General features: G+C 41.0%; 2 protein-coding genes and 1 long non-coding RNA gene across 3 annotated transcripts in view; 1 reads left to right on the top strand and 2 right to left on the bottom strand.

The window, feature by feature from the left end:
• Positions 1–13,174, bottom strand: part of LOC124282570 (protein N-terminal asparagine amidohydrolase-like) — a 655,781-nt gene that overhangs the window by 605,548 nt on the left and 37,059 nt on the right. The window lies entirely within an intron of this gene.
• Positions 1,069–1,638, bottom strand: LOC124282574. Its single transcript, XR_006900192.1, has 3 exons — positions 1,534–1,638; positions 1,476–1,487; positions 1,069–1,283 (listed from the first exon to the last, which is right to left on the bottom strand). It is a non-coding gene; the product is annotated as an uncharacterized LOC124282574 (long non-coding RNA).
• LOC124282572 (myb/SANT-like DNA-binding domain-containing protein 3) lies at positions 10,151–11,647 on the top strand. Its single transcript, XM_046718582.1, has 4 exons — positions 10,151–10,198; positions 10,661–10,726; positions 10,980–11,079; positions 11,308–11,647. Exons 1-4 carry the CDS (start codon positions 10,152–10,154, stop codon positions 11,347–11,349), a joined length of 255 nt encoding a protein of 84 aa, XP_046574538.1. The 5' UTR covers position 10,151; the 3' UTR covers positions 11,350–11,647.

Here is a 13,174-nt window from a genome sequence, read left to right as displayed (position 1 = left end):
GGCAACGAGCTTTCAAAGCAGGCCGTGGACGAATATTATGATGCTTTAAAGCGCGATAAAAATTACGTCGAACCATTGGGTCGCGACTATCCGAAGTTCAAAATCGGCAACGAAGGGACGCTGCGATTGAAAGCTCATCCAGAGGTCGATCTCATTAACAAACACAGTCGCCGTGGTGGTAGTCGACTGATACGCGATGAACTAAACCTGCGAGATTATGGGGGCGCACGACCAAAACAACTTCCATCGAAGGTCGTCCGAGATCTGCAAAACATAAGGACCGAACTCGGTGGTGGTGCAGAAGCGCCCCAGTGCGCCAGAGAAGCGTTGGACGAAATCGACAAAAATATTGGTCACGTACTCGAATGAACCCTTCCCCGGTTTCGAATTTCCTCTTAGGGAACTTCGGGGTCTAGACGAAGCCTTGAAAAACGTACGCGAGAACTTGTGAACAACATGGGTAAACTGAACGAAATCGACGAGCACATCGCTCGCGAGAAAAGAAAACTCAGGATCGTCATTGACGGCGAAGCCACGAAAAACATCGAGAAAAGATTGCGCGACCTGGAAGACGAGAGACGGACCAGATTGGAAGCCGCTTCCTCCAACCGGGAAGCCCTCCAATCGCAAATCAGCCCCGTGCGCGAAACCATAGATTGAGTCTTGAACGAGGACACCACGTTTGCCGACAGCATCCGAATTCTGTTCCGGGAACAAGAGATCACCATCGCCAGCGTTCTCACAGCTTTGGGCTTCATTGTATCGACCCTGGTCGTGTCGCTGACGGGCGGTGGTGATACACCACCAAGCCCATCATCAGGCAATGTCAGAGACTGGATATAAAAACATTTGAAATCTCTCGGCGAAGTCCTGGCTAAACTCTACTTTTTCAATATGTACGCAACGCTTCCGGGATCACGAGCAGCGAGCCCGTTCAACTGCTGTACGCCATCGATAACACGTCAGGTCAGCTCGAAGTCACGCTTTGCGACATCACCTACTATCCGCAATGGACCAACCGCAACCAATTAACATACGGCTTCTACAGCGTGTGCTCGCTCAACGATGAAATATTCAAACCCGTGGGAGCCGAACTCAAAATGAACGTCTCAAACGGCACGGTTGTGCTGATCAACAACAGAGAAAACACTTTGAGACTCAGCCAGCCGTTGACTAAAACACTCGGGTTTACGTTCAACGTAATACAACCGAAAACCACCATGACCGGTATGAAATTACCCGAACTAGTTCCGTACCGCGAACTGTACATTCATCTCGATCAGCTGACCGACAACGTTCAAGGCGAACGACATTCGACGCTGCTGAGAGCTGTGCCGGTGAAAACGGAAAAGTACAACGTTGGTAGAACCGAATCGTTTTCGCTGCGGCAGTACAAGAAATTAAGCCAAGGCACCATCACGGAATTAAAATAATTGGTTTTAGACATTAAACATAATCCAGTTAATATAGGATACCTGAGCATGACGCTGCACCTACGCAAAAGACAATGACCGAAGCTTCGGGTCCGGGAACGACCATGCGACCGGGAAAATGTCATACCATCGAGCTCTCCGACCTCAGAGACACACACGGATTCGACGAGCCCGGAATTGAGGGCAAACTGTACGCATTGCAACTGAAAAAGCGCATTTACAAACGCGTCGAACTGCCGCCCTTTACTGACGGCGGTGGCAACAACCTAGGCAATTTCGTTGATACCGAAGGAGCGGTCAACAACACTCGGTACGACCTGATACGCAACGATAAGGACAAATGGGCGATTACCACAGCCTTCCGCGGCAGGCTGTTCCACCTGGATGACGTTGAGACCACGGCTGTCTCCAGAAACACGCAGTACACTCTCATCGACTGGAATCGACTCCACACGTTTTCATGAACAACAAAGATCACTACCTGACGAAAGTCGTGAACAACAGAATGCTGCTCGTGGCTTACGTCCCTACGCAAAGACGCAGCGTGATTGTCAGCACGTTGAGGCAAAGAATAGCCCACATGCTGTTGCGCAAACCCGGAATGAAAAACGTGGGATTGCAGATGGTGTCGGAATTTGACAGCATGGTATCGGTCCTGGAAACTCTACTGGCAAAATCAAAGCTGTACATCCAAGTCTACCTCGGCGCGTAAGGTCATCGAAATCATGAAAGGGATCAAACTCCGCTCGGCCAAATAACAACAATACAAAGTTTGCTCCGTTTACGTGCGGGTGAACGTTAACGCCTACACCAGTCTGCAGGGAGTCACCGTGGCCGTGGAAGACACAATATCGCTCACCAAAATTTGCCTACTCAACAACATACATCTCATGGGTTTGAAGTGCACGTCCCATGAATTATCCGATAACCAATTGAAAACTATTTCGTAATACATCATATATAAACGAGATGAACCATCATCATCCCAGCGTAACGCTAGCCGATCTCGGAGACACGCGGGGATTTGATCTGCCCGGCGTGGAAAACACCTTGTACGTCCTGCACTTTAAAGACAACATATACGATCGGGTGTCACTAGCAGACTTCAAACAGCCAGACTGGTTGATCGACATGACCCTCACCTCACCCCACATATCTTTTAAAAACAATGGTTACGTCTCCAAAATTACAAACAACGGGATCCTTCTCACGATTTTCACTCCAGAGTTTGAGTACAAGTTTTAAGAATACCAGGTCACACGGGCAACATGTTAGCTTCAAACGATGTGGCCTCATATTTACGGTTTGACGTACCCGATTACCAACGGGATTTTTTTCAATTCAAATTTGACTATCAAATCACACACCACGCTCGTAGTAGATGTCTATCTCGCTGACACTCATGGGAGGTCAGAACGAACACTTTTGACTGGGTTGATAATACACTGGTTAGACAGACACGATCACCAACGGTGTCGTATCGTCATAAGACCAGGATCGACACCCTTAATAAACCTCAATGGAGTGCGTGTTAAAGATCACATATACTCTAGGGGGGTACAAATACATAAATCACTAACTGGCATCGCTATAAATGAAACCCCGTCATTACAACTACTGACTTCGGTCTTTAAATAACTTAAAACGACCTTTTTGACAACAGTGCACAATTCTCACCCGCGAACGAAATTTCAACCAATGAGAGCGGGGGCGTCTCTGTGATGTCATATGAGGAATAGATATGAGGGCCGATGCAGAATTCATCTACATTTCAGGGGGTAAATTATCTTGTTTACAGGTTTGTATAAACCTGAAATCGTGACAACTGTTGTGGAAAATGAAAGCTATATGTTCTCACAATCTACTGTCTTTTAATTTTGTCTGCTGCTTTGCCTAGTTTCCGAGTTACAACTTGTTTTCATAGACGATTCTGTCAAAATCGCTTGGTGTCGTTAGGCCTGATCCAAATTGATCCTATTTCTGTGTTTTTTTACCTTGAAATTTAATCATGTCACGTACAAATCTGTTTGTATTCTCAAAACAGTGTCGGCCCATAAGTTTTCACATGCAATACAGCAATTAATACTCCCTTGTTGTAACCTGTGTTAGGTGGTATAACCCTACACATGTTATTTGTCATCATTCACTTGATGGTCAGCTAATGAATTTATAACAGGTATAATTTGTGGTAACACACTTAGATTACCCGACAAAGGTTCCCATTTGGCATTTCTTGTGTCTGGAGTAAATATTCAACATTATAAACATCGATCAAAGGATTAACCGATAACACGCTGATTGATTAATTACTTTTATCTTACACAGCGGATTTGTCAAAAGGTAGTATTTATGTATGTAGCTAGATTTACTAATCTATACTGAATACACTCTGTCGTGTCGGTGTCTGCGTAAAAACAACGTCCTTCTTTCAAAGGATTAACCGGCAATACATTGATTGATTGCCCATTATTGGCTAACTAAATTACTGTTTTTAAAGAAAGGTGGACATTATGCAATTAGTTGCCAGGTGTGCTATCTTGGGTGACCAATGAGACTATACACCAATGTGAAATACCTGAAAAGATTATCACTTTTTCGTATATTAAACTTAAAAGACAGACACATCACTTGGAACAGCTGCAGATGAATGGCATATCACTCGTTTTTGTGGATATTGATGGATACATTCATCGAACAAGGTAATAGCCTGACATTGTTCCTATAACTTGAATCTGTTTTAGTTTTAATATTTGCATTTTGTTTTTATTCATTTGTCGTAGCATTCAACAGAATCATTGTTTTCGCTGTGAAGTGTAATGAGACAGACAACATACACTAGGGTGTGTGTGCGAATTATGATTCACATTGGAAAACTATAAAATGTCTAGATATTACAGTTCTTTTATAAATTCACTATACGTATCAGCAGATCGTCTGCTTTTTATTTAGTTTCAAAATGCATACAAGTATGATAATAAACTAATTAGGATTATAAGACCAAATATAAAGACGCACATTGACTAGTATCTACATACTGGTGAGTGGACGTTAACCACGAGAATGTAGCAAGAAATTTATCGCGCAGTATTGTGACTTCGACCCCCACCTCGCTTCCGTGGAAGAAATCGTTATAAGTTGTGTCATGCAAAATCCTTTTGGTTATGATTCCAATACATATTTAACTACGAGTAGAAAGTAGTTTTAATTTTAATGTTACTTCGACTACAACCTCGCTTCCGAAGAAGAAATCGTTATGTTACAAGTTGTGTCATGGAAAATCTTTATGGTCATCAATCATATACATATTTTACTACAACTAGTAAGTAGTTTTGATTCTTTAACTTCCGTGAAGTGATCTGAACACAAGTAAGATATCGTTTCAGGCTTCCACAACGCTCGCTTCGCACTCATAAACATAACCGATTTAGCACGAACTGCGGGGTCCTGTGGAAATCTGTGCATGGTGACACCATCGCCCGACCCCTAGGAGCAATTGACGACAAAGCAACGATTCGGCATGTCGTTGTTGATGTCGAGAAATCATCAAAATGATGAGCGTGCTACACACTTTCTATACAACTAACTGAAAATCGTTCCTCATATGACATCACTGCAGTGCTCTGGCGACAGAGTTACGTAACCTGTCTGTGGTTTCGTTGGCGGGTGAGAGTGAAGCAGGCGACTTTTGGGCGACTTTTAATCGCTCGGTATTAATTAACCACAAGTTTTTTAAGAATGAATTTGGTGTTCCGCTTAAGTCTAACCACAAATCTTTCATATGTAATAGTTAAAAGAGTACAAAAAAAACAAAGTTTATTTGTTCTTTAAAGTAAAAAAGATTCATGTCTCGAATATTTACGTGTACGATAATCTAAACCTTATCAGCCTCAAAAACATCGATCGGATATTAACGGAAAACCAATTAAATATTATTTTATAAAAAATATATATATATACACACACACACAAGATGGGACTATACCTAGTCGTGGATGAAGTATTAAAAACACTGGAAACCTTAGACAGGTTTCGTTTGCGACAGATATGTGAGATCAAACAACAACTTGAACGTGAACGCCATACGCGGTCGGCATTACAGAAAAAATATCACAGGGCCGTCAATTCTGTCGACGGTGTTGACAGCGTTCTGGTTTCAGTCAGCATGGGATTAGGCGTAGCAGGTATCGGGTTATTATCCACCATCGTGGCCCCACCCGTGGTGCTAGACATCAAAATAACAGCCGAAGTGGTAGGGTTGATGGGATTGAACCTTAGGTACGTGTCTCGCAGACTGCAACGTAAAGCATTGAAACACAACGAAATTAGAATTCTAGCCAAAGCGAAGTTAAACATGATAGACGATCATATTTCCACCGCGCTCACCGACTCAAAAATCTCCGAAGAAGAGTTTCGTTTGGTGCTGTCAGAAATCACAAAATATCACAGAATGAAACAAGAGATTCGGACCAAGTCTCGAAAAAACGCCGTCATTTGTGAAGACGAGAAAAAAAATTTCATAGAACAAGGGAAGCAACAAGCCTGACAAGCCTTCCTTACGAAAACCAAACAAATTATTATCCGAGGAGATTCATGATAAATTGCTTTCAAACTACACATCATAAGTCAGCACCTCAACCGATCACGCTACCGGGGACTTGTTAGATGCGTGTCAGTTTAATGGGTCTATCCTGAGATTGCATCATCCTCCTAAACTGGGCTCTGTCTATAGAAATGCAAAGGATGTCTTGAAAACGTTTTATAAGCTGAGCGCACCAGACTTCTAGAAACAGTTTATCACAAATTCTACTTCAGCTTCAAATATTTCAGAAACTATTCGACCGATTTTCGTCAAATTTTGCATGCAACTCAGTAGTAGTATAGACAATGATGGTACGGGATCAGGGCCTTCCCAAGGGCTCAATTTTTTAAATTGAGCCCTTGGGAGGGGCCTGTTCCCGTACCATCATTGTTTATACTACTATTATCGTTAAACGTGAGTTCGTATTCCAGCCTATCACCCAGCGCGTGACCCTCCAGTAGTTCGAAGTCGAGTGGAATGCAAATTCAGTTCCCGAATGCCTTGGCTATAGCCTTATGCCCGCTCGGCATAGCGGTGAGATCGGCTTGTTCAAAAGCATACCCCATGCACAACCGAGTTGACACACAATTTGCTGGACATGGTATTTCATGTTTTCCCATTCGCTCGCAGTTCTCCAGAGGTCCGTGTAACTGAAAAACACATCGCTGTCGTCGATGATCAGGATTTCATTCCCGCATATGTTTTATTGTTCGCCATGATTTCGCCACGTCCCTGGGATGATGACGTCGTTCACACCCAGATTAGGAAAGTGCACCAACTGCGTTTGGTTTTTATCGATCATACTCGGATTATTGGTGGTACATTAAGTATGCATTAGAGTCAGACTTTGAAAACAAAATCTAATGTGTGAGGAACTGCTGATCAAAACGCACTATTCATATTTATAATGAAAGGTTACATTCTACACGGAATTTCTTCAGGGATGTGTAATAATTACAGATTTGCGATAAAGGCCTTCCAGGGGATACAGGTCCATTGGTTGGAGGTGTATCTCCGATTCTTTTTACATTGAGGTTGGTGGTAGTGTTACCTGAGAGTGTCCGGGTGTTATACCCTTCTCCCTAGGCAATCTGTCTATCCACTCTTGTTCTGGGGATAATGTAACTAAGATGGATAGTCAAAGATAAGTCCGGTGTGTTGTTCAAGTCCATTTATTTTGGAATGAATTCTCACACAAAGGTCCTCAGATATTGCCTAGTTTTCCTGGTCTACACACAACACTGATTCATGAATTTCCTGGAAGAACTTGATTCCTTGAACAACTCCTAATGCTATAAGTTCATCTGAGCCATTCTCTCAATATAGAGAGAGAACCTCTCAAGTCAACGGTGGGGCCCAGAATCGTGCACCCTTTTCCAAACAAGTGACAAAGTACAATTCCTGTCAATTTTGGCTCCTCCCCCTGAAATAATGTCCTACGCCATATAAAAATGATATTCCAATTACAAATGCGATACATCTCTCCAAAAATAAACAAAGTGCCAGTTTTGAAGAACTAACTTTGTTGTATTCTGATCCAATGTGACATTTAAAGAGGCTCTATTAAAAGTTTGTATCATAACTTATTTAATTGAGCGTCAATACATGCATTCTCTCAGAATTTCATATAGTTTTCTTATATCTTATGAATAATATATGAACTGTCTAAAATTGAAAAAAAAAAGGATTCTCACAATAAGAAAAGCCTCTTTTAATGGTCTTGGTACTGTAGTAGGGTCATTTTCTGTCACCAGCTTAAAAAGAAGATGGCAAACTGCTTTTCTTTTTTTTTTTCTTTTTCGCCTGCCCGCCCCTCATCAGCACCAGTTTGGAGATGAGAAACATAAAAAACAAGAAGACAAAGTCATCAATATCCCCCGCAATGGCAAAATACTCTTCATGATTATGTCTACGAGTTATGATTATGTCAAATATTTAGGTGTGTTTATAGAAATATTTAGGTGTGTATATAGAAAAGTGGAAGGAGAGTATTGAAAGGTTTTTAAAGTTCTGCTCCAGAAAGCAGCACTATCACCAATTTCAGTCAAACTTGTTGCCATGGAAACACCAAAAATATTTTATTCAGAATTCCAAAACTACCAAAAGGCACCAGTACACCACCAGACCAATCTATGTGCCAAGTTTGGTGAAGAAACATTGAACGGTTTTAGAGTTCTGCTCCGGAAAAGAGCACTACTACAATTTCAGGCTAAGTCAAACTTGTTGCCATGGAAACGCCAAAAATATTTTATTCAGAATTCCCAAACTACCAAAAGGCACCAGTACACCACCAGATCTATCTATGTGCCAAGTTTGGTGAAGAAATATAGAAAGGTTTTAGAGTTCTGCTCCGGAAAAGAGCACTACCACCAATTTCAGTCTAAGTCGAACTTGTTGCCACGGAAACGCCAAAAATATTTTATTCAGAATTCCAAAACTACCAAAAGGCACCAGTACACCACCAGATCTATTCATGTACCAAGTTTGGTGAAGAAATATTGAACGGTTTCAGAGTTCTGCTCCGGAAAAGAGCACTACCACTAATTACAGTCAAAGTCGAACTTGTTGCCATGGAAACGCCAAAAACATTTAATTCAGAATTCCAAAACTACCAAAAGGCACCAGTACACCACCAGATCCATGTATGTGCCAAGTTTGGTGAAGAAATATTGAACGGTTTTAGAGTTCTGCTCCGGAAAAGACAAATGTGCACGGACGGACGGACTGACGGACGGACGCACGGACGGACGGAGTCCATTTTAATACCCCCCGCAAAACGCGTTGAGGGGGATAAAAATGTGGATGGCCTTATGATACCATAGGGCGAAAGGAAAATCTTGCTCCTCTTTATCGTGACTAAATTCGAAATCGATGATAGAGGGATACTGCGACTGAAAGATGGTCCGGACCTCAATCTCATGAATTCTCGAACGAGAAAACCTCTCGCCTTGTTCAGTCTCCACGGTGCCCACTTTATCCGCGACAAATTAAATATAGTCAGCTATGGACAAAATATTTCCGCGAAGACTGCCAAGGTTTTACAAACAGTGCGGACCGAACTGGGTGCCACGGCAAGTGCGATTGACCGAAACGATGATTTGAGTGGCGTGCCGCAACATGCTCAAGAAGCTTCCAACGGGCACGACGACATATTGTCAACCTTAAACGATACCCCATTAGAAACACCAGAGCTGGAATTTACCATTCGGGAACTGCAAGGGCTAGTCAAGGCCTTGTGAACCCTTCGTGGATCGCTCGTGTATAACATGGTCAAACTGAAAGAACTCGACGATCGTATCGCTTACGAGAAAACAAAACTCGAACAAGCGGATGATGACGATGACAAGCTCAGCCGACGTCGGATCGAGGAAAGGCTACGTCAATTGCAAGACGAAAGATCGACCTGATTAGAAACGGCGTCGTACAACAGAGAAGCACTTCGATCCCAAATCAGCCACATTCGCAAAACCATCGAACAAGTCCTCCACGAAGACACCACGTTAGCCGAAAGGCTTAAAACGTTATTCAAAGAACAAGGGATCACCATTGCTAGCCTATTGACCGCACTCAGGTTCATCATATCAACTTTAGTTGTCTCTCTGACTGGTGGTACGACTCTGAGTCCCACACTTAGCCCCACACCGCCTAGTGGCAAGAAAGGTGTTAAAGAATGGATCGAACAACACTTAAAATTTCCCTGGGGAAGCCCTCGCGAAACTGGCGGGGAAAGCCGCAGAAGCCCTTCCGGGTTTCCTAGGCAGTATCGTCTCCTGGGCCTAGATTTTCGAAGCTCTCATAACTAAGACAGGTCGTAAGAAGTTATGTCAACAGTTAAGATAATCTTAGCGCGACCATAAGAGAGATTTTCGAAACGCTCGTAAGTCCGTTGTAAGGTCAAGCTAGATACGACAGCTGTCGTAAACCGTATCCAGGGAATCCCCGATGACGTCACTGAATTCCCCTATGTAAATATAGCAGACGTCAACATGGACACCAAACGTACCGAAGTGGCCGAAAACACCTGCGTGAAAAGAGCCAGGAAAGCCAACTGGACGGCCTCCTCGAGATGGAGATTTTAGTCTCGAGGTCGGTCGTCTCACGCGCGTGCTCTTTTCGAGTTTCGAAGTTTTAGCAGCACTATGAATCTAAAGACCAAACGAAAATGCTGGGAGGAGGTGGTCGAGAAGTGAGTTGTTTTATTGTCCGCGACCGTGATAATGATTAGATTTATCCGGTTTAAATTAAGATACAGTTTGTAATGTGTTATAAAGTTAAATACTGCTAATTAATATCACGTTACTATACATGTAATGATGGAAACATACAAGTAAAAAAAATATCATAGATGAGTAAAACACACTGCCCAATAAGTTGGCAATAACAATATTGACAAATTCATGATATTGGTTTCAACTTACCGTAGGAAATAGTGTAGGGTATATATATGGCTGAGTTTCTTTCCTACCTTAACTCGTACACAGTATAAAAGTAATATAATTTTATAAAGGTTTTCCTATATATTAATTATTTAAAGGTAGCTCTTTCGGAAAAGTGGTATTTCATGTAACATTTTTTGGGTAGTTATTGAAATTATGTTGATGCTACTAATCTGCTAAGTTTTCACCAATATGTCCTGTTTCTCATTTAGAATAAATGCCAACAGCTCTGTAAAGAGAGACTGGGTGGAAATAAAGAAAAAGTGGACTGACATGAAGTAAGTGAAAACATGATGTTTATTGAATTGACAATGGAAATAAGAACTTGATTAATCAATGTGTAGGCCTACTGTTATTAAATTTAATAAGTACATAAATGTCAGATGAATCACTGATTGCCAAAGCTTCAGTTATTTTGATTTGTGCACATACTACAATGTGGAAAAATAAATTATTGAATAACATATAAATTTCACTTATGAATATGACACTTCAGAATAATTGATTAAATTAAATTTCGCTCTAACAAAGAAGCCAGACAAGGAAGCGGGCAGCTCACTGTAGGCGGGAGAGAGTGAAGACAGGAGGAGGGCAGGCTTCTGTGTTGGAGCTGAATAGTCTGGAGGAAATGGTAATAATAACCATTAATAACAGTTGAACCATTAATGATGTCATATTAATTATTTACTTCTTATATTAAAGTTATTGGTCTGATATAGAGTTACAAAACATATCACACAAAAACAAAGTTACAATTTCAAATGAGACTTGATATAAATCAGAGTGATCCCTTCATTTATGTTATAATATTTATTTAACAATTATTATTGAATTATTTGTCTCTATTTCCCTTTACTAGGTGGCGTCTCTTATTCCAAATTGCCAGCTCGAAGGCTGTTAGGGAGGCCTGGAGAGTGAAGAGTAAGTTCATGTTGCAGTAATTCAGTATAGCAGTAAGTTATAATTATATGAAATTTAAACAGTATAAGACTCAACATAGAAAGATATGATAGAAATCTATTGTAACCACTTTTAACATTTATAAATGAAATGGAACTGTCCTATGAAAAAAATAACATGCAACATCTACAATATAAAAGGGATTTGAAAATGACTTTGCTTAAGTACTAACATTACCAACATTAGATGTTAACAATATCTCCGTTATTGTTTTTGCAGGTGTGACTCTATCAGAGGGCATTGCTATCTGCTTTGGAATCTACTTTTGGATGATAGAATACATTAATTGTGAACATAGAGCAAAATGAAGGATGAAATGGTTACATATAAATCAATTCTCTGTGTTTCTGCCCCAGTTGAGAAACCAAAGGCACATAAACAGCTTCCACCATGAGTGGTAGGTTATTCGAGTAATATTGTTCATGTAAATATAATTTTTCAATAATTGCATAGGCTTTCAAACATTGTCAATATAGATCCACATTCTTTATTTTGTGAGTGAATTAATACAGATTTGGGAAAATGTTTCATTACCTTTTAATTATCATTGAATAACATAAGAGTTGATAATGTAGTATCATGTAATGAAAGTTTTGACACATCAAATTGATCAAGTCAATTAACTTATGTCATTCTTCCATAACTTAGAAAATATGGAAGAATTTATAATCATATTATCTCAATATATAATACATTTTTCAGTATCACCAAAGGGACAAATCATCTCCATTGAGGAGAAGAAGCTGGAGGTGCTGGCTTCCCTTCTTGACACTCAGAGTGAGCTGCTTAGTGTGGAGAGGAGGAGACTGGCAGTGGAGGAGGAGAAGCTGGCTCTTCTGAAACAGATGAACACATGTCCGTCTGATTTCTCGCCAATCATTAAATTTTATTAAATGATTAAAGCTCAATATTATCTTTAACAGGATACTGTTTTTAATATTAAAAGTGACGAGGTCCCTCAGATTTAAATTCAGAGGGTTATGGATCCTTTATATATTATACACTATTTTTTAGGCATAGGGTAACAGAGTATGACAAATAGTCTTTGTGCTTAGCTTACATCGACATGTATTTTTAGCAAATACATTTTCAATGAGCTGCTGGGAAAAGTATCGTTTCATTGCATTTGATTTTCATTGAATTTTATTGAGAAAACATGTAGTCGTACCGCATGTCAGGGTCACAGATGGCCTGTATGTTGATTGCGTGATAGCCCTTCCGACACACGTAGGCGACCTCTTCATTTGCAGGGGGACGTCTGATGGCCACTACAGTCCCGTCGATACAGCCAAGCACATTCGGAAAGGCGAATTTCCTGTGAAACTTCTCTTTTATTTGTCTCAACGAAGACCAGTCTTTGGGAAACTTGATCAAATCAAGGACTTTACAAAGTTGTTCAATAGTGTTTCTAATCGCAATCGATACGCTGGATTGCACAATGCCGTGCATATCTGCCAGCTCAGACTGGAAACTGCCTTTGGCAAGAAAGCAGAGGGTAACCATCACCTGTATTTCAGGTGAGAGGGGCACCGAACGCTGGGTCTTCCGAACCAAACCAGCCTCAACAAGAGATACTAATTTAAAGATAGCATGACGAGGCATTCTATAACGAGAGATCAGTTCATCGTCGTCCAACTTGTCTAACTTACGCGAACGGTCGCGGAAAATCCGGGGTTTTCTGTAAACTTCATTAAGATTATCTTCACAATCAAACCCAAGACCAATGTAGGTTGTCATCTTGAATAAGGTGTAATTACGCGCAAAAT

Source organism: Haliotis rubra, unplaced genomic scaffold (genome assembly GCF_003918875.1).
Source record: "Haliotis rubra isolate DU_JTF1 unplaced genomic scaffold, ASM391887v1 Scf30, whole genome shotgun sequence".
NCBI classification, from domain to species: Eukaryota; Metazoa; Mollusca; class Gastropoda; order Lepetellida; family Haliotidae; genus Haliotis; species Haliotis rubra.
The sequence above is the reverse complement of the archived record's forward strand: the minus strand, read 5'-3'. Positions and strand labels throughout refer to the sequence as shown.

Excerpts from the sequence above, each read along its gene's own strand:
- LOC124282572 (XM_046718582.1), top strand. The coding sequence starts at position 10,152 with ATGAATCTAAAGACCAAACGAAAATGCTGGGAGGAGGTGGTCGAGAA. Across the intron at positions 10,199-10,660 it reads TGGGAGGAGGTGGTCGAGAA|AATAAATGCCAACAGCTCTG; the intron begins GTGAGTTGTTTT and ends TTTCTCATTTAG. Across the intron at positions 11,080-11,307 it reads TGAATAGTCTGGAGGAAATG|GTGGCGTCTCTTATTCCAAA; the intron begins GTAATAATAACC and ends TCCCTTTACTAG.